This window comes from Cyclopterus lumpus, chromosome 23 (assembly GCF_009769545.1).
Source record: "Cyclopterus lumpus isolate fCycLum1 chromosome 23, fCycLum1.pri, whole genome shotgun sequence".
NCBI lineage: Eukaryota > Metazoa > Chordata > Actinopteri > Perciformes > Cyclopteridae > Cyclopterus > Cyclopterus lumpus.
The window spans coordinates 202,649-229,366 of NC_046988.1; the positions used below are offsets into that span (position 1 = coordinate 202,649).

Sequence of the window (26,718 nt, forward strand, 5' to 3'; positions counted from 1 at the left end):
AAAAAACAGTGTGAATAAAAAATAAAACAAAAAAACTCCAGAGAGCAAACAATCACATCAAGACTGAGGTTATAAACCTGTTGACACAAGGTTAAATAAAACTATGAAGTCCATCAGGTCTGCGTGAATGTGGCGTAAAAGAAGAAACCACTTTTAAGGAAGAATAATATTTAGGAATGATGCAGCTGCCTGTTTAAACCTTTCCAAAATCATAGTACAATAAGTCTCTCTGCAAAGGTTGCCAGAGAGAAATAAACTCTGGCTCATACTCTTCAATTCAATTCAATTCAGTTTATTTTGCATAGCCCAAAATCACAAATTACAGCCTCAGAGGGCTTTACAATCTGTACACATACGACATCCCTGTCTCAGGACCTCACATTGGATCAGGAACAACTCCCAATAAATAGACAAAACCCTTTCACGGATGGACAGAAGCAATATATGTCATGTGTACAGATGGACAGTGTTACAGAGTTACAACACATTATATGAATATTGAATTCCATTGTAGGTGGCGGTAATGCGCCTTTAACGATAGGTTCCTGCCATTAAACAAAACGAAGAAGAAGAGAAGACGCGCTCCGCCTCTCAGTTTAAACGTCACATGCGGAAGTATCAACATGGAGAACTGCAGAGAAGCGTCAACGAATTCACTTTTGAAAGATGGTAAAGCAGCTGTGGTGGCGGTGATGTGTGTCGTACTGAGTGTGTTCAGCGATAGTTAACATGTTATCAACAGCTTTGATATATTTCCACATTCGTCCTTTCCGAGCTAACGTAACCAGCTCTTACGTATCTTCATTTTGAATAGTGACGTGTTATCCAGATAAGCACACTTTTTTCTGCTCATTCGTACTGCTGCACAATAATATAACTTGTAAGTCACACTGGTGACAGAAACTAAGAAACAAACTAGCAAGCGAGTTGCAGAGAGACAGCAGCCAGTGTGGTTCGGCTCTGTCTCAGAAACAGAACAGAATCACAGAAAAGCTGAACGCGTCGTCGAAGAGGAAATTCGTTTAGTAACAATACACTACAGAAGTGACCTTTGGAATAGTATGACCTGTTGTAAATGGTTATGCGACGTGCTGCTGTGTTTACAGGGTGCTACACTGATTTCCTGGCGGATGACTTTGATGTGAAGACGTACACAGCTCAAGCTATTCACCATGCTGTCATTGCTGAGCAACTGGCCAAGCTGGCACAGGGCATTAGTCAGCTGGACAAGGAGCTGCACAGCCAGGTACAAAACACACTGCCTTAAAGCTTTCATCTTCTTGGACCTATGTTGAAATGAAGCTTCATTACTCAGAGCTTAGTTTCAAATAGTGCACAATCTATAGATCAAAATGAGTGTGCTGCAAACAACCTGAACTTGGAAATTCAACAGTAAATGCCAAGTTCAAATAGCTTACAACCAGCAACACAGCAACAGGCTACAAGTCATTTGTGTGATGTCACATGTGTGACAGACGGGGCTCAAACTAAAAAGATGAACTGCTCACAACTTTTCTCAGCATTCCAATGATGTGGCAAAGCGTGGCAATATGTTTTGCCTTCCGAGTGCTATTTAACGTCACCAGGTCAACGAGCAATTGAGCCTTAAAGCCTTAAAGCCTTAGCTCCTAAAGTAGTGTTATTACATTACTATGGTAACGATGACCCCTGAGCGAGGCAAAAGTCTTGACATACACTTTTTCTTTCATGTTCTTTCTGTGTAGTTTAAATAAATACTCATATTGTATATTAGTTAAAGGAAAGTAGAGACTAATCATTTATAATCTAATCAAGGTGTCTCTTTTATTTCAGCAGACCACCATTAAAAACAACCGTTAATCAGAACACACTGAGTTAGGCAGTATTCATGCTCAACGTAACCGCAATGTTTGCACAACCATTGTTTTGGAAAGTATAACTGAGGCTTTAAACAATCACGCTTTTAAGGCACCCTGCCCAACTGTCACTGAGTCAGTGTGAAGGGAAAACGAAACAGAAAAGGCACAGAACATACCTGCCTTGTGTTGAACCCCAGATTATGTGGAATTATGTTTATAGTTTTTCTGGTGAGAGAGACATCTGGCGTGTCAAATGTATTTAAACTGATTATAGTATTGTTATAATGCAGGCAGCAATTTGGTTCAGCTAATATTAGCAGTGGAAGTGATACAGAAACTTGCTTTAAACCACTTCCTACAGGGAACACAGTGGTATCCATAATAGGAGCCTCATCCATCTAAGGTTATACTGCTTCTTTCCAGGTGGTGGCCAGACATGAAGACTTACTGTCTCAGGCGACTGGGATAGAGTCCCTGGAAGGTAAAGAGACACATTTCTATATCCCACCATTATAACTTCAAAAACACACTTGGCAGCTTCACAGACATGCACAATGGGCTTTAGAATGTGTTTCTCTTCCTGAATGTTATTGGTTTCAGTTAATTTCAGTACTCTACGCAAATCGATTGCAAACACTAATAACTGTTTGAGATATGTTGTCCATTATTCTCAATACACCTATTGGACTATTTCACTCAACAGCAATGATATTATAGTTGGTAATCAATTTGATTCATACAGCCCAAAATCACAACTCACAAATTGATCTCAAGCGGCCTCACAATGTGTACAGCATTCAACACCCTCTGTCCCCTCCAGCCTAAAACATCCCTTAAAAGGGAAAAATGACAGAAACCTGAAGATGAGAACTGAGGAGGGATCTTTCTCCCAGGACGGACGTCATGTAGTGCATCTTGTTTGTACAGAATAACCAACATAATAACATGTCAGTATTGACAATTCATATTTCAAAAATAATGCATAGAAAGTGAAGAAATAAAAAGAAATGTAATCAAAGTTAAAAAGTACAACAGGAGAACACCGACTACTTTCGACCCATACTGTGTCTTCCTCAGGGTGTGGCTGTATACAATAGTCAAAAGTTTCAAAGTACGAGGATATCGTATGTGTACAGATGTCCTAGGACCCTCATATCAGAAGTGGAACAACTTTAACATCAAGAAAAAGGGAAGAAACCTTCAGGAGAGCAGAGATCCCTCTCCCCGGATGGACAGAAGCAATAGATGTCATGTGTACAGATGAACAGTGTTACAGAGTTACAACACAATCAATGAATATGACAGAAATTATGAATAATGAGAGTAGTAAGCATGATGAAAAAGTTACGACTACCACAAATAACAGCAACAGTGGATACAGTAGAATATTAATGATAATAAAAGCAGTAATGGTCTTGGCAATAGTTATAGCAATGCAACTAATAATGATAATAGCAGTAGGTGTCAGGCAGGACCAGGGCCCTATTTCTCGTACGTGGTTCAACTAAGTCGATCAAATGTCCTATTATCCAGCTGAAATTAACACGATGATTGAAATCTCGGTTTCTCAAAGGCTGATCCGCGGTCAAACCATCTCGTTAATTCGAACCAGACGTCAGTACTCAGGATAATTGAACCAGACGTCAGTACTAGCACAATGGCAAATAAACTCAAACTTTTTTTCTCCGCTGACAGAGCAGGAGATGATCATGAACGTATATGAGGAATTCCAGACCATAATCATGGAACATCTAACACCGCCACAGCTGCCAGGGCAAGAAGCATGGCAATATATCAGACAAGTTAAATGCGTCATGCTGTGTTCACATGAATATTCGCAACCCTTTACTCGCGTGATTTTACTCGCCCGACTATTTGTGATTTATTCATTTGATTCATTCACTTCACTCATGCTGGAGAGGGCATGGCATATCTCCGTGGAAACAGTTATAACTTCCGCCATCCACCATGGAAGAAATAACCACTATTTCTGCTTTATACTTGTGGAAATCCCAGAAACGTCGGTACATCAAATGCCCTTGTGTTTGGGTCCATAACATTAATACATTAAAATATATATATATATATATATATATATATATATATATATATATATATACACTACCGTTCAAAAGTTTGGGGTCACTTAGAAATGTCAATTTTTTTTCAATGACGATAACATTAAATTAATCAAAAATACACTCTATACATTGTTAATGTGGTAAATGACTAATCTAGGTGGAAATGTCTGGTTTTTAATGAAATATCTACATAGGTGTATAGAGGCCCATTTCCAGCAACTATCACTCCAGTGTTCTAATGGTACATTGTGTTCTTAGAAGACTAATGGATGATTAGAAAACCATTGTGCAATTATATTAGCACAGCTGAAAATAGTTATGCTAGTGAGAGAAGCTATAAAACTGCTGCAAATGGAGCATTCTTTGATGAAAGCAAAGTTTGAAGAACAAAATTAATATTTCAAATATAAATCATTATTCCTAACCTTGTCAATGTCTTGAATATATTTTCTATTCATTTTGAGTTTTCATGGAAAACATGAAATTGTCTGGGTGACCCCAAACTTCTGAACGGTAGTGTGTGTGTGTGTGTGTGTGTGTATATATATATATATATACATAACATCAGGCTCACACAGCTCGGTAACTTTCACCGACTAGATAAATGGATGAAAATCCTCTTTATTCGCATCCATTCGTCTGTGCATTGACTTTGCATGGAATCTACTCGCAACGCTTTTGGTTTGAACGCGGCATCAGTGTTGGGATAATGTATCGGCTATAATTTTAAGTGCCTCATTCTTTAAATGGGCCTGATGGCAGTCGGCTTAATGGGATGCATCATCCAATGAGATCTAACATAACTATCTAAACTCTTTCAGAACAAGTAGATAATATGTGTATATACATGTATGTGGAGATGACCATATAGAACTTGTATTGCATCTACTCGGACATGGCCACGGAATGTAATGAACACATCCATAAGTTTCTTAAGTGCTAAATACACTTTACAAACAGCACAGCATACAGCGGCTTTCCCGATGTTCTGCATCGCCGACACTGTACAAAGATGTACCACACTGGACAAAAATGTACCACAAGGCTCTGCATACAGTGTGTGAGACAGTCAATGCCTGGCTTGGCGTGTGGTGTTCAATGTACTGCTCGAGAAGGTCTGTAAATAAATGATTCCTTGTGGGCAGAATCAATAGCGCTCGAATAGGAAGTCATCATGTGATAACAGATCTTGGCGATCTCGAAGAACTCTCTCCCTGTAAAACGCTAATCTAACTAATATCGCTTCTTCATTAATGGGATCTTTGAGGAAGGGAGCTGCCATTTTCTTCCGGGGGAGTGGCCAGCTTATCAAGCTAGACTAAATGAACCTACGCTGGAGCAGGTTCAAATCTTTGGATGTGTTGCTATGGTGATTTTGCCGAACTTGCTTCGTGGAACCGAAAACCCTGACTTGTGTAATCTCATCCGGAAAATTATCCCGCTAACGACGTTCGCCAGGTATGAGAAATAGGGCCCTGGTTCCATGTTTAACCACGATCCATGTAAACACAAAGCACAAAGATTTGTTAAATCGTTTCTGGTAAACGGATTTACTTGAGCAGTCTGCCATAACCGTACTTTACAATACTGTGTTGTGTAGCCTGTTTAATGGGAGTTGTTACCACATTGTCACTGACCTTATCTTTCTACCAATATCTATTTTCTAATTGTTTGTCCTGGAGGTCTGAACATTATCATCATCAATATGATCATGTTTTTCAGTTATTGCAGTTCATAATTTTTCAGATTAAGTATGCTAAGTAACTCTTAAAATCACTGTCAATTTCGTACTGTGAGTAACATGTTGTTGTTGTTTTTAGGGGTCCTTCAGATGATGCAGACAAGGATCAGTGCTCTGCAGGCCGCTGTTGACAGGTAAATCTGTTTTCTTAAGTAAAATTCTAAAAAAGAAAAAACTATAAATTGGTGCGTGCATATTTATTCATCCTCTTTGCTACAAAGAAAAAGTGCTCAATAAATTAAGTGTTGAAATAACAGCCAAAAGCATTTATGTTTTTTTAAAATCTGAAACAACAATAATTTGTGGTGCAACACAACAAAGAACCTCAAACCAAAGACTTAAGGTTCAGGTTTTAAGAAGCCCCTGGTGACAGGTTTCTGTAAAAGGTGTTTATGTTGCTGTTATATGCTCCTCTCTTCAGGATTAGGACGAAGATTGTTGACCCATACAACAAGATTGTGGCCAGAATCACCCAGCTTGCCAGACTGCAGGTAAATCTCAAGCACACACGTCATGATGATAATATTACTGTTCTGTGATCAAATCTGTCAGTTTTTCTTTTGAGATGGCAGAAGAAACTGCAGGCAAGTTTTACTAGAGAATATCATTTTACAATATATTCCAAGCTTACCAAAACACACATATATATTGAGGCTGTTTAGGACAGAGGTTCAGCATTTGCCTGTTTGGAGGCAAGAGTTTTGTTATGTGCCTCCAAACTGTGAGGGTGCTAGCCCAAGCAACAAGTTGGTGCAGCTCAGTATGAACCTTGGGGTGGCAGTTTTCTGTGCAGCCTTAAAGACAACAGGTAGGCCTGGTTTCAGTTGTGGTTCTGGATCTCCCTTTTTCCACTATAGTTTCAGTAAAAAGGCCTCTGAGGCAATCTGTACTCATACGACATCCCTGTCCCAGGACCTCACATCGGATCAGGAAAAACTCCCAAGAAATAGAAAAATGAATTCGTAGTAGGCATGGACCACGATCCAGACCTCCACAATCCACGAAATCCTAAAACATCCCCAGCAGCCTATAAGCCTATAGCAGCATATTGTTATGTACTGAAAAAACCCAGAGTGCTGAACCAAGGAAAAATGTCCGGAGAGGAGTAGTTATAATAAAAAGTATTTAATCAAAAGTATTACCAATAATAGATAATAACTAATAACAGTTATAGATACAGAGTACAAATTCTCGGCCAAGGACTTCTGGGCTTTGCAATCCATAGTCCACGCTCAGCTAATCCGATTGTAGTTGCTGTCTCTTGTCCCACGCAAAAAGTGCCTAAAACCGAGCCAGCGTCTTTATTTGTATCTCCCGGGCATCTTCCATATTTGCTTCTTATTGGTTAAACTGTTCAGGTAACACCTTTGCCCTAATCCGCTCATTCGCTCAGCCATCTGTCTGTCGGTGGGTGGGCGTACCCACATGACGTCATCACTCCAGGCTCCATGTGGCTCTGCTCCATGTGGGCTGTTTGGGGCTTCCTCGCAGGGGCTATGGGGTCTCCTCCAGGGATCACACCAGGGGGTCGGTCCTCTGTTCCTACTGGGGGATGGGCATTCCTTCCTGCCAGTTGTTCCTCTGTTCCTTGGCACACAAAGATATTCTTTAACCAGTGTGTGTTTCAGTAATCAATTAAACAACAACCTACAAATAGATATTCACCAACAATATCGTACATTTTTAAACAATAACACACATTCTGTAAATAACCCCATGGAAGGTTTATTGTTTAGTTTTTATTGCCTGCATTGTATTTGCCTTTGACATATGCATAGTTATTGTATTGTTCGAAGAATTCATAGAGGCTTTATGCTACTTCCTCTCTAATAGTTAAATAAGACTTTTATTTTGAAAAGGTTAAAAGGAAACGCAGTTTTGTTTTACGTTCGAATGCAAACTTGACTGTACGGCTACGGAACTTGTTATGGACGGATTCGCATTTATACTTTCAAGAAAGTTTAATAGTTTAATGGACCCGTATGAGGCTAAAGCTCTCACGGTGGTGATAGTTTACACGTTTAAATAATATATTGTGACCCAAAGGAAGAAAATAAAGGAGTAATTTCACCAGCAGTAAGTTTCATGCCACTTCATATACGGGGATCCGTTACACATTCTATAATAACCTGCATGAAGTTATGGTATATTATTAAATCCTAATTTACACATAGACTCAGTAAATTATCCAATTCTACAATATCTAGGGGCTGGATCAGGGCAATCCTGATTCAGAGGAAAGTATATATTTTTATTCAGTTTAATGTCTTTAATTTTACTTTATTTATTTTCATTTTATATTCATTGCATATATAATTTAATCATACTCAATTTAACTATCCAGTCCTCCCCTCCCTCCTCATTGAACCCTCCTCGTGGAGTGTATGTGTAAAAGTATATACATGTGAGAATGCTATGCGGGTGTGTATGTGTGTGTGTGTGTGTGTGTATGTGGATATGGATGGTTGTGTGTGAGTGTGGGCATTTCTTGATGTAGATGTTCATGTATGTGGAGATGGACTATGGATACTGATACTACTGTTTTGATTGTACGCTGTTTGTTTTGTTGTGTTTATGTATTTAAATGTCAAGGATTGCTCTGTTTTGTTGAAAATGCAAAAAAAAAAAAGAAAGAGGAAAGTCTTTAGTCTACTCTAAAATGAGGTGACTGTGTCTGCCTCCCGGAGTGAAAGTGGAAGCTGGTTCCATAACAGAGGAGCTTGATAACTGAAGGCTCTGCCCCCTATCCTACTTTTTAGGACTCTAGGAACCACAAGTAGCCCCGCATTTAGTGAGCGCAGCTCTCTAGTGGGGCAATATGGTACTACAAGCTCCTTAAGATATGATGGTGCATAACCAATCAAGGCTTTGTAGGTGTAATTCTACCAGTGTCTATGCTTATTGTTACAGACCTTGGCAGAAAATGCCAGTGTTGTTCGCCCCACCATTTCTGTCCAGACTGAAATGACCGTGACAACTATATAATGGATTATTATTAAAACTGGTACACACATTCATATCCTCTGTATGAAAAACTGTCATCACTAAAATTACTCCCTGACTTCATATAGTAGCATCATCAGGTCCAAATGTAGTTCATATTGTGGCTTATGACCAAATATCTGCAAAACTAATGACATTCCCAACAGCGTCCGCTGTACATCGTGTTACAACATTAGCATGTTAGCATTTCATCTCTCATTTCAAACTTAAATACTGTATAAATGTTGAAATTCTAAAATAATGGAGCTAATGTGGTTTCAGGTATTTGAATTGGTTGTGAATCCCTTTTAAAAAAGGTGGCTGAGAAGAGATAAGTTTCCAGTTATGAACCAAGCAACTGAAGTGCCACTTCAAGATACACTTTATTTGATGATGTAATTGTAGTGTAATTCTTTACTTGCGTTTCTCACCATCTTCCCCCTTACATCTCTTCTTGCTTCAGATGGCCTGTGACTTGCTGCGGAGGATCATTCGAATCTTGTACCTGAGCAAGAGGCTCCAGGGGCAGCTCCAGGGGGGCAGCAGGGAGATCACCAAGGCCGCTCAGAGCCTCAATGAACTAGGTAAGAACACGCATGTTTATTGGTAATCCATCATTCACATCTGTTTCTAGAAAACTGGAAATGCAACAATTGCAATTTTCTTCGCCACTTCTGATTTCTTAAAAGTCCAAACCAGTCGATTCCTATTTTTGCCATCCTAAAACAATATAATATTTCAACTGCCCCAAAGTCAGTGTTTACTGCAATTAAGTCTAAATGTTATCTTGTTTTTGTCATCGACAGTGGTTATTTACATAAACACAATTCAAATAATAAGGGATTATTAGGGATCAATTCATTATTGTACATTTATTTAAATATTTGCTTTGATGAGAAAAAGATCTTTCAAGTAGTAGTTTTAATTGTATATTATAGACTGCTTAAAGCTAGTGTTAAGAAGTTAAACAGGTCATCCATTCTTTGCTAATATCTAATTTATATTATATAGAGTGAAAATATCTCCTTCAAATATCTAGACAAAAACTACACTTTAAAAGATCAAATTTAAACACATCACAATATTGTTAAGATTTACCTCGGCCCTAAGGGTCTGGGGTTGCTAGAAGTCTATGAGGCATGTAAATGTACTCAGGACTGGACCCTTATAATGCTTAAGAAATTTTGAGCAAATTGAACAGTTCATCAACTTCCTGTTTCATGACGCAAGGTGCTTTTGTGGCGCCATGAAAACGCTAAAGTTTGGTAGCTTTTGATCACAAAAGCATTTAGATTGTACTGACCAAATTGAAAGTCGATCTGATTTAAATCTGTAGTCGGAGGTAGTTTAAGTGCAGTACCTGTAAAATGCAACATAGGTTAAAATGCCACATTAAATAAAAAATAGCTGACCTCCTTTTGGGTTTGCGGTAAACCGCCAAGGTTATTTTTTGTGTCTCCACCTGCCTACCAAATGTCATACATGTAGGTGAAACCTCAATCAGGGACTAACGTCTGCAGTTAAATTTCAAGGTTCTTAGAACGTTTACCTGGTTTGTGCTGAAGCTCTGGACCAGTCTTTCAGGTCATTTTGGGTCTGCAGACATAACACCTCAAACCACAATTTATTAAAGCCTCTTTCCCTAATTGCTGATAGCTTCTTGCCACTTACATGTCATGTTACCAATAGGCTTTAATTATGCTATTTTATCATTTCTTTCTATTTATAATGAATTTGTTTATTTATTTAATTAAAAACTTTTTGTAGGTACTTTATGATATTTCCTTTCCTTTGTTTGCATGGACACCTTTTTAAGGATTTAAAAAAATATTTTTGAGAATTTAAAAGTCTTCATGTAAAAGTCATTGCCAATTAAAACTGTATTGTGTAAAAGTTCAGAGAATCTCGAGCTGCCTGGTGCTTGGAGGAAGAAGCTCCGAAGTCAGAGATATATAATAATCATTATTTAATCATAACAAACAAGAGTCATCTGCATACATACATAGGACGCGCTCACGGGATTTCGCTTCCACAGTCTCCTGTCTTAGCCAGCAGTTTCTATCTGGCGTCATCCCGTAAGAGACCGAATTCGCGTCTTACAATTAGTTTTATTCGCAGTCCATTCGCTGAGCTAAGCTCCCATTGGTTAGTCAAGGATAGGAAGTTCCCCTTCAGAATAAAACCTATTATCCTGCCTTCAGAATAAAAGCAACATCTCAGGTTTAAATCGACATTCCTTTTAACTATTGTCTAAACAATAAAACATCATTCATTCTCATGCATCATACAATTAATCATTACATTTGTCATCAACAAACAGAATAATAAAACAATGATCCTCTCTTATGCTTTATAATACATTCCTCAGAATATTCCTCAAATGAATTATCATAACTTTCTTTAAGTATTAATTTAAAACATAACCTCTCTTATCTACATGTGCAAGTGTATATAAAATCCACTACAACTCAACAATTGAAAGTACAAATTTGCCTCTAACAAAGTACGGTCTTTGCTTATCTTATGATACTAGTCTTTACTAGTTACCATCATTAAAGTTTCACACTAAATGTTCAGAACAATTGAAAAGGCACTGGACCAGACAGTGTACAGACCCATGTGTTAACATATTACTGCAAGGTCAGTGCACTACAGCTCATGAGATCACTTTAAACTAACAAAGAAAAAGGTTACAGTTATTTGTGCAGGCACTCGAAAAACAGGTCTCAAAGCTCGAGACAATTGTTTATAACTTTGATATTCAAATTCTAGATCGACATGTGAATGCTGCGCAGTTTTTCTTTTTCTTGTCTATTCCTTCTGTGGAAATGTATCTTTACCCCAGGTCTGAGTCTGACTCCACCCACTGCATCATTTTGGAAAATGCAAAACAATTTGGACAAGGCGCTGACAAGGGCTAAGGAAAGGACGTTGTATGAGGCAGGAGTTGCTCAGTGATTGATTAGAGGTTGTTAATATTCTTTAATTTTTAAAATATGAATTTTATGACAAAGGGACGTTCCAACCAGTCGACTATCTCAACAATGATCTTCCAAGGTTCAGGACTCATTTAACGGTAATGGCATGTTGAGCTATTTTCAACGCATGATGCTGATTTTAATAGATTTGGTGAGACATGTCAATATGAATACCCACATTGATGTATTACATCAAGGTACAGTTGTATGTAGTGTGCACCCCCAGGTTTCAAACTCGGCCTTGGCGATGGTGAGTTTTGCCGGGCCCGGGCATGTACCGGCGGGCCGGTGGTAGAACTCCCGACAGTCGGTGATTGCGGTGTTGGCCAACGCTGCTTGCACCTGCAGCAGTAGCTGCTGTAGAAAGAGTTCCATAAACAGAAAGTCTGGTCTGTGCCTTCCCAGCAGAGCTAACATGTTGTCCATCAGTTCTGACAGTTTGCTGTCGCCGTGGTCGTTCATCGAAAGCAACCTGCGAGCCCGCTCAGGGTCAGACAGCCCGAAGATCTTCAGCAGCTGGGCTTTCAAAAGAACGTACTTGCCCCTCTCTGGCGGATATTCCAGAATGCACACCACTCTGCCTGCTGTAGAACTGCTGAGGGCCGCCACGACATAGTAGTACTTTGTGGCGTCCGCTGTAATGTATTTTAGGGCGAACTGCGCTTCAGTTTGCGCAAACCACACCTATGCCTGCCTCTCCCAAAATTGGCAGTTTCAGCGAAACTGTGTGTGTTTTCTCCGGAATCATCCATGAGATGGTATTCCTTTTGGCCGTCACCTGTGGCCGTTTATTTCTCGTTGACATTTACTTCCTGGTGTCCTTTAACACCCCCAGGGTTACACCCCTTCTCTTAAAGGCCCCCCGTGTATTCATCCTTAGTCCCCAACACTATCATACTATTTGTAGAATTAGATTCCACTGGTGGTTGAGTAGTAGTGATGTACGGGTCGGGTGGGTTCAATGAATGTTTCAGTGTGTGGGTTTCTGTTCACCACAGCCAGCCAGAGGTCTTTCCACAATTGCAGTGCTCTTTAAATTAAGTGTTTTAGGTGCTAAGTACAGTAATGCACAACGAAATTTAGATTGTTTTCTATCTAAATGATCTAACTAAATAAAACTATATTATATATGGAGGGTGAATGAAGGAGGAAAGAAGCCGTTTTGAAATCTGGTGGTTCGGGAGTTTATATCATGGTCTAGACTTCAGATATATATATATATATATATATATATATATATATATATATACAGTATATAATAATGCTGTTCATTCTGTACACATGACATCTATTCATCTGTCCATCTGGGGAGAGGGATCCTCCTCTGTTGCTCTTCTGAAGGTTTCTTCACTTTTTTCCCTATCAAAGGTTATTTTTGGGGAGTTTTTCCTGATCCGATGTGAGGTCAAAGGTCAGGGATGTCGTATGTGTACAGATTGTACAGCCCTCTGAGGCACATTTGTAATTTGTGATATTAAAATAAACTGAATTGAATTGAATATATAAAAAAAACATATTTAAAAAATATATTAACAAAACAAACCTATTTTGTAGCCTTCCGATCGAAAATTGCATACCCATACCAAAAAGAGTATATCTTTGCAACCACAAGTGCAGCCATAGTTGCTGCTTCTCTTCGTGGTGTGTTGCTCAACGTGTAGTTGAAAGAATGAATGTGCTTTGAGTCAGATTTGTATTAGGTTCTGAGTATTTTTTCTGATAATGAAATTTGATACTTACTCAGAACGATGCATGCATGTTAAAGATTCTGTGAAGTGAGTACTCGAAACCTGCTAGTTCCTGAAATGCAGTACAACCAATAAGGTCATCACAATCTTTTTGGCAAGCCCCAATTCTATTGAATCAAAATGCCTTTCTCTCCAGCAAGGGTTCAGCTTGAAACTATGCACTTAGAAGATCTTAGTACTTTTAAAGCATACATGCCTGTCGAATATCCAGCCCCAACATGCAAATACATCACATAAAGGAGGTACTTTTATAATTTCAATCATGCCCTTTTGATGAGTTGTATGATGAGGTCACAACAGTGACCCATTCAATCCCAGGTAACTTTTGATTTAGGCTCTTCATCATAGACTTGCTCATGCTCTTGTTTGAATGAGTATCTTACAATAGCTAGAGGTTCAGAGGACTGTGACCTTATGGTGTCAGCAAAGGAAAAGTGATATTGATGCATTTAAGGTCACCGCCACCAGTTATCTATTTGCCGTACAACCCTTAGTTATCACAAGGCCTTAAGAGTGACAGAGCGGGTTCAAAAGGAAGTGTTTTTTTTTTTTTAGCAGCCTGTGCCTGCTAGCCTATGACCACTTCTCATACCTACCCCCCACACACACAAACACACACACAAAGAGGCTCCTTCAAATTCCATTGGCTGCAAATACCTTTTATATGGGGTCATATACTCCAGCACAGCAACAATCTCTGAAAGGTGATACAGTGTCTGTTTCTTGTCTCTGCTGCGCCGGTCAGTTGTTGTCCAACAGTTTCTTAAGTGGGCTTTGTTGCTTTGTGTTGTGTTATAGTGTGGGGTCCTGGAATCAATTCAGTGGGGTTTAAAGAGAGTAGTTTAATGTTAGTGCTATTTCGTTTCACCAGAGGGTTACCACATTTGGAAATTATTTCATAAAATGCATGATATAGACACTATTTAGCTGATATATACAAAATTATGCTCACACACTTTTGGTCAACCACTTTGGCACAGACTGAAATTTCTCAACTACTACTGTCATGAAATTTTGCATGATATGCAAAGCTAATGACATATTGGTCTCCAAATGTGCAACAATTGTAAATAACAGCGGTTATAAAAAAATTCTGAAATTCAAAGACTATTAATATATGCACTTAATTGCCTAATTGTCATGTAAAACCCATGTGTCTACTACTGTTAAGAGGGACATTTTTACTGAACTGTTCTTTTTATGCCCTTTAGTGTGTCAGCCCTATGTCTGTTGATAAAGTGCAGATCAAACATGTTCAGATTGCTGGCATTGTCTCTTTTTCAAAAACAAGTTTGACCTGAAATCATCCCATCCATCCATCCATTATCACCCGCTTATCCGGGGTCGGGTCGCGGTGGCAGCAGGTTCAGCAGGCCGACCCAGGCTTCCCTCTCACCCGCAGCACTTTCCAGCTCATTCTGGGGGATCCCGAGGCGTTCCAAGGCCAGCCGGGAGATATAATCCCTCCAGCGTGTCCTCGGTCTTCCCCGGGGCCTCCTACCAGTTGGACGTGCCCGGAAAACCTCTAATGGGAGGCGTCCAGGAGGCATCCTAACTAGATGCCCGAACCACCTCAGCTGACTCCTTTCGACACGAAGGAGCAGCGACTCGACTCCAAGCTCCCCCCTGATGTCCGAGCTCCTTACCCTATCTCTAAGGCTGAGCCCGGCCACCCTACGGAGGAAGCTCATTTCGGCCGCTTGTATCCGAGATCTCGTTCTTTCGGTCACGACCCAGAGTTCGTGACCATAGGTGAGGGTTGGAACGTAGACCGACCAGTAAATGGAGAGCTTTGCCTTCCGGCTCAGCTCCCTCTTCACTAAGACGGACCGGTACAGCGCCTGTTTTACTGCTGCAGCCGCACCGATCCGCCTATCGATCTCCCGCTCCACCTTACCCTCACTCGTGAACAAGACCCCGAGATACTTGAACTCCTTCGCTTGGGGTAGGCAGTTTGCCCCCACCTGGAGGGAGCAATCCGCCGGTTTCCGGCAGAGCACCATGGCCTCAGATTTGGAGGTGCTAACTCTCATCCCTGCCGCTTCGCACTCGGCTGCAAAACGCCCCAGTGAATGTTGGAGGTCACGGTCCGAGGAGGCAAACAGGACCACATCATCCGCAAACAGCAGAGAGGCGATCCCGAGACTCCCGAACCGGATCCTCTCCGCCCCCTGGCTGCGCCTAGATATCCTGTCCATGAAGGTCACGAACAGGACCGGTGATAAAGGGCAGCCCTGGCGGAGGCCAACACCCACCGGGAACGTGTCTGACTTACTACCGAGGAGACGAACACAGCTCCTACTGCAGGCATACAGAGACCGGATGGCCCGTGCCAACGGGTCCGGCACCCCATACTCCCGCAGCACCCCCCACAAAACCCCCCGAGGGACCCGGTCGAAAGCCTTCTCCAGGTCTACAAAGCACATGTAAACTGGTTGGGCAAACTCCCAGGACCCCTCCAGTAATCTTGCGAGGGTAAAGAGCTGGTCCACTGTTCCACGACCGGGACGGAAACCGCACTGTTCGTCCTGAATCTGAGGTTCGACAAGCGGTCGGAGCCTCCTCTCCAGCACCCTGGCATAAGCTTTTCCCGGGAGGCTGAGCAGTGTGATACCACGATAGTTCGAGCACACTCTCCGGTCCCCCTTCTTGAAGATGGGAACCACCACCCCGGTCTGCCAGTCCATGGGCACTGTTCCCGACCCCCATGCGACACTGAAAAGGCGTGTCAACCAAGACAGCCCAACAATGTCCAGCGCTTTCAGCATCTCAGGGCGGATCTCATCCACCCCTGGCGCCTTGCCACCAAGGAGCTTTTTGACTACCTTAGCGACCTCTGCCAGGGATATGGGTGAATCCACCCCAAAGTCTTCCGGCGCTGCCCCCTCTCCGGGGGACATGTTGGCCGGGTTTAGGAGTTCCTCAAAGTGCTCTTTCCACCGCCCGACGATGTCCCCAGTCCGGGTCAGCAGTTCCCCCCCCCTGCTGAGAACAGCCTGGGGTAGACCCTGCTTTCCCTTCCTGAGCCGTCGGATGGTTTGCCAGAACTTCCTTGAGGCCAACCGAAAGTCCTTCTCCATGGCCTCCCCGAACTCCTCCCATGCCCGAGTTTTAGCCTCCGGGACCATCGTCGCTGCAGCCCTTTTGGCCCGCCGGTACCCGTCAGCTGCTTCAGGAGACCCCTGGGCCAGCCAGGCCCGAAAGGCCTCCTTCTTCAGTTTGACGGCTACCCTCACCCCCGGTGTCCACCACCGGGTTCTAGGGTTGCCGCCACGACAGGCACCGATGACCTTCCGGCCACAGCCCCGAGCAGCCGCGTCCACAATAGAGGCTTTGAACAAGGTCCACTCGGATTCCATGTCCCCAGCCTCCCTCGGGATTTGTGAGAAGTTCTTCCGGAGGTGGGAGTTGAAGACCTCCCGGACAGGATCCTCTGCCAGACGTTCCCAGTTCACCCTCACTACACGTTTGGGCTTGCCAGGTCTCTCTAGCCGAGTCCCCCGCCATCTGATCCAACTCACCACCAGGTGGTGATCAGTTGACAGCTCTGCTCCTCTCTTCACCCGAGTGTCCAAGACATACGGCCGCAGATCAGATGATACGATTACAAAGTCGATCATTGATCTCCGGCCTAAGGTGTTCTGGTACCAGGTACACTTATGAGCCACCTTATGTTCGAACATGAAATCATTTCACTTCAATTGATTCCAACCTCTGTAGTTGTTCCATTCATTCATTTGTGGTGAAAATCATAAATGTATCGCAAACAGGTTTGCAAAATTTCCGGGAATATTCAGTTGGAAACTTTCCACAGGAATTAACGGGAATATACGGGAATTAACGGGAATTAACGGGAATTAACAGGAATAAACTGAAAATGTTGGGGTAATTTAACTGTATTTACCCTGTCATAAGCAGACATGCATGCAAACATTTTTAATACAACTTTTAAAAATGACATTTTTGACTTTTTTGACATTTTGTGAGTAGAACTTTATTCTTTCATCGAACAACAAAAACATGAACGTTGAATAAAAAAGGTGTTCCCTATGATCACCACCCCCAACCCACTTTTTTTTTTTGTTGTGTTTTTCCATGAATCTAAATGCTTTCTTCCTGGACCCCATCAACGTCCTCCTCACTGCTGTAAAAAGTTAGTCTACTGTATACAAATAAACTTGGTATTAAAATGAACATGGCTTCAGTTTACCAAGTAATCAATATTCTAGGTAATAACAAACAGTGTTGGGAAAGTTCACTTTCTACATGAACTAGTTCAGTTCATAGTTCACACATTTTAAAATGAACTAGTTCAGTTCATAGTTCATAATTCGAAATGTTGAACTAAGTTCACAGCTCCAAAAAATGAACTAGTTCAGTTATTTTGTTTAATATGTTGCGAGCTATAATTGAAATCTCTATCTGTCTGCAATACCGCTCTTGGCCTCTACGCAACTCGGCGCTCTCACACTTGCCAGGCATAGGGCTGAAACGTTCAGATGCAACACTGATGACAAAAACAACAGAACGTTTTATGTTTCTGGCAGACAATGTTCACAACCAGCTGCATTCAGGGTCCAGCTGAGCTAGGTGTGCATAGTCTTGTTCTCAACTACACTTAAGTTCCCTGTTATATGCTTTTGCAAAAAAACGTAGGCATATTTATTTATTTTTTTTAATTCCCGTGGAAACTTTCCGCCCCTTCCATCCATCCATCCATTATCACCCGCTTATCCGGGGTCGGGTCGCGGTGGCAGCAGGTTCAGCAGGTCGACCCAGGCTTCCCTCTCACCCGCAACACTTTCCAGCTCATTCTGGGGGATCCCGAGGCGTTCCAAGGCCAGCCGGGAGATATAATCCCTCCAGCGTGTCCTCGGTCTTCCCCGGGGCCTCCTACCAGTTGGACGTGCCCGGAAAACCTCTGATGGGAGGCGTCCAGGAGGCATCCTGACTAGATGCCCGAACCACCTCAGCTGACTCCTTTCGACACGAAGGAGCAGCGACTCGACTCCGAGCTCCCCCCTGATGTCCGAGCTCCTTACCCTATCTCTAAGGCTGAGCCCGGCCACCCTATGGAGGAAGCTCATTTCGGCCGCTTGTATCCGAGATCTCGTTCTTTCGGTCACGACCCAGAGTTCGTGACCATAGGTGAGGGTTGGAACGTAGACCGACCAGTAAATGGAGAGCTTTGCCTTCCGGCTCAGCTCCCTCTTCACTAAGACGGACCGGTACAGCGCCTGTTTCACTGCTGCAGCCGCACCGATCCGCCTATCGATCTCCCGCTCCACCTTACCCTCACTCGTGAACAAGACCCCGAGATACTTGAACTCCTTCGCTTGGGGTAGGCTTCTTGAAGATGGGAACCACCACCCCGGTCTGCCAGTCCATGGGCACTGTTCCCGACCCCCATCACGCCCTGCCAGGTTTCTCTGTCATTGCCCACGTGAGCGTTGAAGTCTCTCAGGAGAACTATGGAGTTGGCAGGCGGCGCCCTTTCCAGACTTTCCGCCCCTTTGCAACCCTAATCGCAACCTACCGGCATGGTGGAAGTTTGGAGTCGTTTGTGCTTCTTTCCTTTTTTTTTTGGTGTAGATGAAAATATTTTTTTTAACAAAGGGCATGTGGACAGAATACATCATTTAAACGGACAGTTTTATAAAATATACGTATACGTGTTGACAAGGCATTAGTTTGAACAATAGACTTAAAAGCTCCCTACAATACAAGACACAGTGGAGACTTCTCTGATACATTAAATTTCACATCTCAATTTTGGACCTCCACTGGTTTGATCTGTAACATCATAGGGAGACTGACATATATTGTACCTTTTTTGTTTATTACAAATGGTGACAAACAATACCGAGGTATTCTATGACTGTACATTACCATTTGTCTCTTTTCTATGCTGACCTGGGTATCTCAGGCACCGCGCTCTCACTCTTCTCATCCTACCTCACCGACCGCTCTTACCGGGTAACCTGGAGAGGATCTGTGTCTGAGCCTTGTCCTCTGACTACTGGGGTCCCTCAGGGTTCAGTCCTTGGTCCTCTTCTCTTCTCTCTGTAAACCAACTCTCTTGGCTCTGTCATTCGCTCGCATGGCTTCACCTACCACAGCTATGCTGACGACACCCAACTGATCCTCTCGTTTCCCCAATCTGAAACACGGGTAGCAGCACGAATCTCTGCCTGTCTGACCGACATCTCTCAGTGGATGTCCGCACACCACCTGAAAATTAACCCGGACAAGACTGAACTTCTCCTCTTTCCAGGAAAAGGCTCTCCCACCCACGACCTAACTATTAACTTCAACAACTCAGTGCTGGTTCCGACTCCGACTGCCAGGAACCTCGGAGTGACGCTCGACAGTCAACTCTCCCTGACTGCCAACATTGCTGCAATAACACGCTCCTGTAGGTACATGCTGTACAACATCAGGAGAATACGACCCCTTCTCACTCAGAAGGCGTCACAGGTTCTGGTCCAGGCTCTGGTCATCTCACGGCTGGACTATTGCAACTCCCTCTTGGCAGGTCTACCTGCTAATGCGATTCGACCTCTACAGCTCATCCAGAATGCAGCTGCTCGACTGGTCTTCAACCGACCGAAATTTACCCACACTCCTCCGCGACCTTCACTGGTTACCGGTGGCCGCCCGCATCCGCTTCAAAACATTGGTACTTGCGTACCGTGCTGCGAACAGATCGGGTCCAGTCTACATCCAGGACATGGTCAAACCGTACACCCCAGCCCGTTCACTTCGCTGGGCTTCTGCCAATCTGCTTGTAGCTCCTTCACTTCGAGCTAAATCACGACTGTTTGCTGTGCTGGCTCCTCATTGGTGGAACAAGCTTCCCATTGACATCAGGACAGCAGAAAGTCTCTACATCTTCCGGCGCAAACTAAAAACACATCTCTTTCGACTATACCTTGAATAGGTAGCACTTAAATGCCGTAGTAGCACTTAAATGTCCCTTACCGATAGCACTTTAGTAGCACTTAAATGGCACTTACGGATAGTACTTTGTAGTTTAACTTTATTGAAGAAATTGTACTTGCTTGATTCTTGTTGTTCTGAGTTTGGACTCACGGTTTAATGCACTTATTGTAAGTCGCTTTGGATAAAAGCGTCAGCTAAATGACATGTAATGTAATGTAATGTAACCAGAGAACATGCGAAAGCTGCTGAGATACAGGAGTTATGGCTGAATTGTAGGGCTGAATGGTATGGCCCAAATCACAATATAGGTAATTTTGTATCTTGATAACAGTATATATCACAATATATCATTGTCCACATGAAATTACGTCATGTTAAATTCTATTTTGTTTACTGTGCAAATCATATATTCAACAAATGAAAAGGACTGAGTATTTTCTAATTTTATTACGAACTTTAGTGCAAAATTAACATAACAGTTTCAATTGAAATTTGAGAGAAAAGATAAATAAACCTAAACATAGGCCTATATCTTATCTAAATAGGCCTGGCTTAATATCTAAACAGGCGTAAACACAAACAATACACTGTGCACAGGTTTCTGTATCATAGTCTGTAGTCCTTGTATGGTGGACAAGAAAAAAGGCCTGTTGTGCTGGTTAATGACAAAGAATAGCCTGCACTCCAAATATGGCTGTAGTATGACTGGTGCGTAGCAAACTTTGCAAAAGATGTTTTTCTGGTCTTGTTTTAATTGGGCCGAGTCGGAGAGAGAGTTTGTTTAAGGTCCACTACACTTATTTCAAGGAAATTCCTCACCTGTATTTTATATTCCGTTGATCTCAGGGAACAGGTCTTTTCTGAAGTCATCATTTAGTAAGCTGCTCATGATTGCTGTACTCCATTGTTAATGAGCACATGTGTGTTTAACTTGTTTAGGCTTGTAGTATATTTCTCCATAGTTGGATTTCTTCCGGGTTTTTTCCGGCAAATACTTTCCCCCTCACTCTTTGGATAAACAAACCTCCCTATCAAAGATCAGCTTTCAACATGATTTGCCATATTCAGTTACTTTACTTTTATAAGTGGAATGAAACCAATTCATTTTAACTCTACAGATAGGACATATTTATATTTAAGTGAATCCCATTACTCTACCTCTTGTGAGCATAGACATTTTGTCTGGCTTCCGTGTCCTCAAAGGTAACCTTTTTATTTCTCCTCGGATCAATCCACGAGTTATGGATGACTACTTTGTTTGGCGTAGGGTCAGCTTCTACTACAGACAACACCCTTTTCTTGATCTTGCTTTTCAAAACCTTTTGGAACTTCTGTCGAGTGAAGGCGTAGAGGAGCGGGTGAAAGATAGTGGTTCCATAGGCCATCACCAGAAAGCCTAAGCGGAGGCGAACAGTTAAATCACTGTGTAAACCAGTGCTCAGGATGATGGTGTTGAGCACAGTTATTGGGGTCCAACAAAGTAAGAATGTGGAGATTATGAGAAGAGACATCCTGAAGACTCGTTTCTGCCTCTCCCGTCTCTCCCGATGACGCTTTACTGCTCGTCTGAGCGCAATTATGACTGACACTGACGCCCGCATGCCCAAAGGTGCATTGCCGCCTGCCCTGACTCCTGTGCTGCTATGTGAAGCGTCTGTTGACTCTGCTTGTGTTGCAGTGCTCAGAGAGATGGTGTTTTTGCTCTTTTGCTTCTTTCTAGGTAAGTGGTGCTGAAAGCGTGTACCAATGTGAATATTAAGTGCCTGAAGAATTTTGTAGTAAGTCACAAGCATCACCACAGCTGTAAAAAAGAATATTGGGATTTGTGCTAGCAGGTGATAGTACAAACCCTGCTCTGTGTAATACTCATTTGGATGAGCCACTGTGACTGCTGTCTGGTTCACAAGGTCTGACCCAGAGTTGATGAAGAAGCTGACTTCCATGAAGGGAACCAGGAAACTGACAAAGGATAGAGCCCAGATGGACCCTAGTAGAACTACAGCCCGGCCCATCGTAAGTACACGGTTTGCCGGCCGCACTGAGATGTCATAGCGGTCTACAGTAATGGCCAGGACGTTAGCAGCAGTAGCTACACTTGCAAAGGAGATGCAGGCCTCATGGAAACAGCAGATCATGGCTGTGTCCATCTCCAAAGGAAGCAACACCACCACTGCTGTCAGCGGGATACAGCACACACACACCTGGAAAGAAGACAGGAATCCAGGTCACAACCCAATGCATTATATTAGTTTTCATCAAATCTTGAGATTCTTTTGTTAGCACCAGTTAAAACTAGAACACAATGCTTGCAATTCTAAAGTGTATAATATGATTATATCAATCAAGAGTCCATACTTTCAATTTCAATTGAGAAAGCTGCAAGCAGCAACTCCACAGGCAAAACATTCTGCCCATTTTGAACTGGCACTGCACCAAACCTCTGTCTAATCCCAGTGTCCTCTTTTTTTTAGTACCAATGAGAAGGAAAAGCGTCCACTTGCCCTGTATGATAGTTCTAATAAACACAGTGGAGAAGGTTGTATCAGCATCTGGTTTAAGTAGTGAAGCTAACGTTGCTGCATTCAGCAACTTAGTAGAGTAAATCAAGCAGTGGACAAAAAACCAGTCGCACGGCGCTGCCCTCTTCAACGTGTAGGCGCAGAAGCATATGAACTGATTGAAACTTCCAGTCCCCTTATTCTAGCACTCAGTGTGCTTCTCAGTGTCTAACCACTTGATGGTAAATTCCTCTTGGCAAAATAGTAGGTTTTAGATGTTAATAGAGGGACTCACCAACACATCCACCACATGTAGGTTCATAGTGATGATGTTTGAGACGGAGCTGATGAGGTTCTGTTTCATACAGTAGAGAACAAGCACAGTGAGGTTGGAGCTCAAGCCTAAAACTATCTCCAAAACCAGGAAGCCTGTCAGAGAAACCTACCACAAAAAGAACATAGTGGCATTTAGTGTGATATTGAATGTTATTTTAGACATAATAATGCATGATCATAATGTGGTAGTTTATACTTTATAATACCAGGAAGTTTTCTTTCTTACTTACTTTAGTATCCAAAATCCTAATTCTCAAACCCATTAATGAGCCGGACAGTAACCAGTTTCCTGAAAATATCCTATACCCAAGAAGATCTGTGGATTGACTTGCTAACAAGAACATATCATGTTGTCATGCCACATTAATTTGTTTTATAAAAACATGTGAGGTGTGGCATTACCTGGAAGCTGATTGGGTAGATGGGCGTGTCTGAGGTCATGTCAAAGTCATAGGGTTCAGCTGTTTCGAGGACCGTCATGTTGCTCATGGTGACTGCAGAGATTCACACTGAGGATGTGTGCATTACCCTGATGGGAGGAAGAGGCCTGGAGAGCGGTTTGCACAAAAAATCAATTAATATTCAAATCCTATAAAATTCTAACAGATCTTTTCAAACAACGATTTGCAAAAGTGTCCCCCGACCAGTGAACTTACAGCTGGTCTTCTCTTTTTCAGAATGTATTGTAAACAGGCAATGAGGCTCCAATTAGGGTTACCATACAGGAAACTTGGGCTACTGATAATCTGACATTCACCTCTCTTCACACTACTGCTCCAGAATATTTTAGTATCTGTGTTGTTTTTGGACTCACAGAAAAGTGCACTCGTTGTATTATTTCATCACTGCATAATCTGTCTGGTAGCATTATTGATATTTGTGTGCACTGTGTGCAAGTGCTATATTGTCAATGTTTGGTAGAGAGTGTCACACTAATTTCTAGTTTGTGTTGGGAAGTCATCCCCTCCTACTAAACATTCCCAACAAGACCAACAGTTCAAACTAAATTTGGAATTGTCCAAAACAGACAATCCTTCAAGCACACCGCTTTCGTGCGCGACCAGGTGTGCATAAGTGAGAAGGTATACAGGATTGGTCTTCTTTATGTGTTCCACTGAGTGAAACACTGTAAATTCCTTTCCTCTCCCTATAGTTGCATGTGGAAGTGCCCTTGAGCAAGACACTGAACCCCCAGTTGCTCCCCGGGCGCTTCACTGCAGCCCACTGCTCCTTAATAACTAAGGATGGGTTGAATGCAGAGAAGAATGTACCCACTGTGGGATTAATAAAAGTGTACATCATTATTATTATTATTATTATTATTATTTTAATTTTTGTCGTTTCGCCCCTCTCTATGACAACAGATTTGTTGTGCCTTGTTGCTGTTATGAACAGTTGAAGGACAAGTTCTTTCAGATGTGGTCAGACATTGGTGGAACTAGTTAATTTCTAGCATACGGACACCTTTTCCAAAATTACAGAGATGGGAGTTATTTTACATTTTTCACCAATGTTTCAGAAATCACACAGGATAACAAGTTAAAATAATCTGTCCTGGTTTTGTTTGCTAAGCATGAACAAACACAATGTGAGAACACTAGAATATGTATTCTATGGACTTATGGAAGGTTTTGACTGCGATATCAGGCTTAAACTCACCACTCCCTCCCCGCAGTGTCCTCTCCAGCTCAGCAAAGATCCAAGCAGTCACAAGAAACTTGGTGGAGCATGTTCCACCATATTCTGACCTGACGAGATCAGTCTTCCCTTTATCCTCTTGATTCACATTCCCCTCTGTGAACGTTAACATTTGATGGACAACAAAACGTCTGTGAATTTTAGCTTCAGGGATACTGGCTCCACTCAGGCGAAGGGAAAAGTCTGTTTGTGAAACAATACACACCCGCCCCTCGTTGGGGGGCATGTGGTTTGCAACATCAGTGTGGCGCACTATGATCAATGCTCTCTTTCATGAATAGCTCCGTCTCATCATTGTGCGTTGTGCTTGGAGCGTTGCCTCCAGTCTCATCCCTGCTTTAATATGAGGTCAGTGCCAGAACAATCCTGCTGTCTCCACTTCTCTCCACTTTTCAGGTATTTTTGTCCTGATATGGTCCACAATACTTTATGTCATCAGGTTTGAAATGTTATTTTCCAGAAAACAGTGAAGGTAGAAAGTAGAGAGGGGAGGATCCAAGGGAAATAGAAAAAAAGCTTGTGTGGTTGTTCCTCTCGGCTTGGCCCGTCATTGACCCTGTGAGCCAAGAGGAGACAGAGTTGCACCAAAGGGCAGAGACTTGGATATCAGTCATAGAGTCCTTGGAAACCACTCATAGATCCTTTGACTCGTGAACATTCACCGCCTTTGTACTCCCCCCTGTATCCTTGCCAGAGAAGACTTATCCCATCATTGTCATCACCTTCCCTTGCGGTCCTCCTCAGTCCTATTCCATCTCTGGTCCTGCTAAAGGAAAGGATGGACAATTTTCAGTAAAAGAAAAGTATGAAAAATAAATGTGTCTCATCGAAATCAGATCTTAACCCCTGGTCTGCATGTTGCATCACATCCCCCCCACCCAATTGAACTTATTTATCATCCCGACAGATAACTGCTCTCTCTGTGCTAATTGTATGCCTGTCTCTCTCTGTTAGCACTCGGGTTTTGTGTGTGTGCGCCAAATGTGTGTTTAATCCGTTTTCGATGCTATGCCTTTTATCTTGATGGTTCTTGTCATGTGTTGTTCTGCAAATGATTACTGAAAACTCTGAACTGGCTCTCTGCAGAATGTCTTGGTGTATGAAATGATATACTGACTAACTGTCACAGGCCACACAATTTCTCACTCAGTTTTAAGGCAGATCAAGATCTAGCTGGTTGGTCTAGAGCTAAAATGTGGCATTTGTCTTTGGGTGTAAATTGCTATGGAAATAAAGTACTAAAAACTGGCATTAAGGGTCTGGTTGGATTCAGAGTCCTATTTACTTATTCTGGCATGAGATGATCACTGATCAACATTTGACAAATTGCAGACTTTGTATTTCGTTAATGTGTTCTTGTAAGGTGTTAGACAACACTTAACATTTTAGACCTACATGAAAAACAGTTTTGCTGAGAATGTTGTTTATATATCTCACAATAAAGTATTAAAAGTATTATTTGGCAATGCTACCCAAAGGAAGGCTTCTTAAACTATGAATAGTTTTTAAAAAATGTGCACAATATATTGTAATAGCTGTGATGAAAGTGACTACATATGATATGCATGTCTGTATTTACAAGTGTAAATGTGTCCCTGCGTCGCTGTCTGCTCTTTGAATGAAACACTATAACAAGCCACTCGCTCAATTAAAGAGGTGCATTTCTAACTTGTGCTGAGTAGACACTTTGTTTTTACAATATTCAGTCTGGATTTAACCCTTGTCACTCCAGGAAACGAGACACAGTCTCTGTCGTGAGTAATAATGCACGATGCATTTTAGAATCTATTTATTTCTTCACCTCTGATTCTAGAGCAATACTACCTGGGTTCAGCTGTATCAAGGCTACCCATTCTCCTGCTTTTCATTTAGAGAC

At 42.2% G+C, this 26,718-nt stretch overlaps 2 protein-coding genes across 2 annotated transcripts in view; one reads left to right on the forward strand and one right to left on the reverse strand.

Annotated features, from left to right (window-relative positions):
* Positions 1 to 574: 574 nt before the first annotated feature.
* cog5 (component of oligomeric golgi complex 5) overlaps positions 575 to 26,718 on the forward strand; it is a 71,772-nt gene continuing 45,628 nt past the window's right edge. The window contains exons 1-6 of the mRNA XM_034525824.1: positions 575 to 669; positions 1,107 to 1,246; positions 2,262 to 2,319; positions 5,740 to 5,794; positions 6,082 to 6,151; positions 9,106 to 9,226. Of these exons, the coding sequence (XP_034381715.1) occupies positions 624 to 669; positions 1,107 to 1,246; positions 2,262 to 2,319; positions 5,740 to 5,794; positions 6,082 to 6,151; positions 9,106 to 9,226 (490 nt within the window). The 5' untranslated portion in view covers positions 575 to 623. The remainder of the gene's footprint in view (positions 670 to 1,106; positions 1,247 to 2,261; positions 2,320 to 5,739; positions 5,795 to 6,081; positions 6,152 to 9,105; positions 9,227 to 26,718) is intronic.
* On the reverse strand, positions 21,460 to 23,633 carry LOC117725937 (G-protein coupled receptor 22-like). Its single transcript, XM_034525826.1, is given in 4 exon segments — positions 21,460 to 21,491; positions 21,494 to 22,511; positions 23,104 to 23,250; positions 23,547 to 23,633. Coding segments are annotated over 4 exon segments (1,284 nt in total).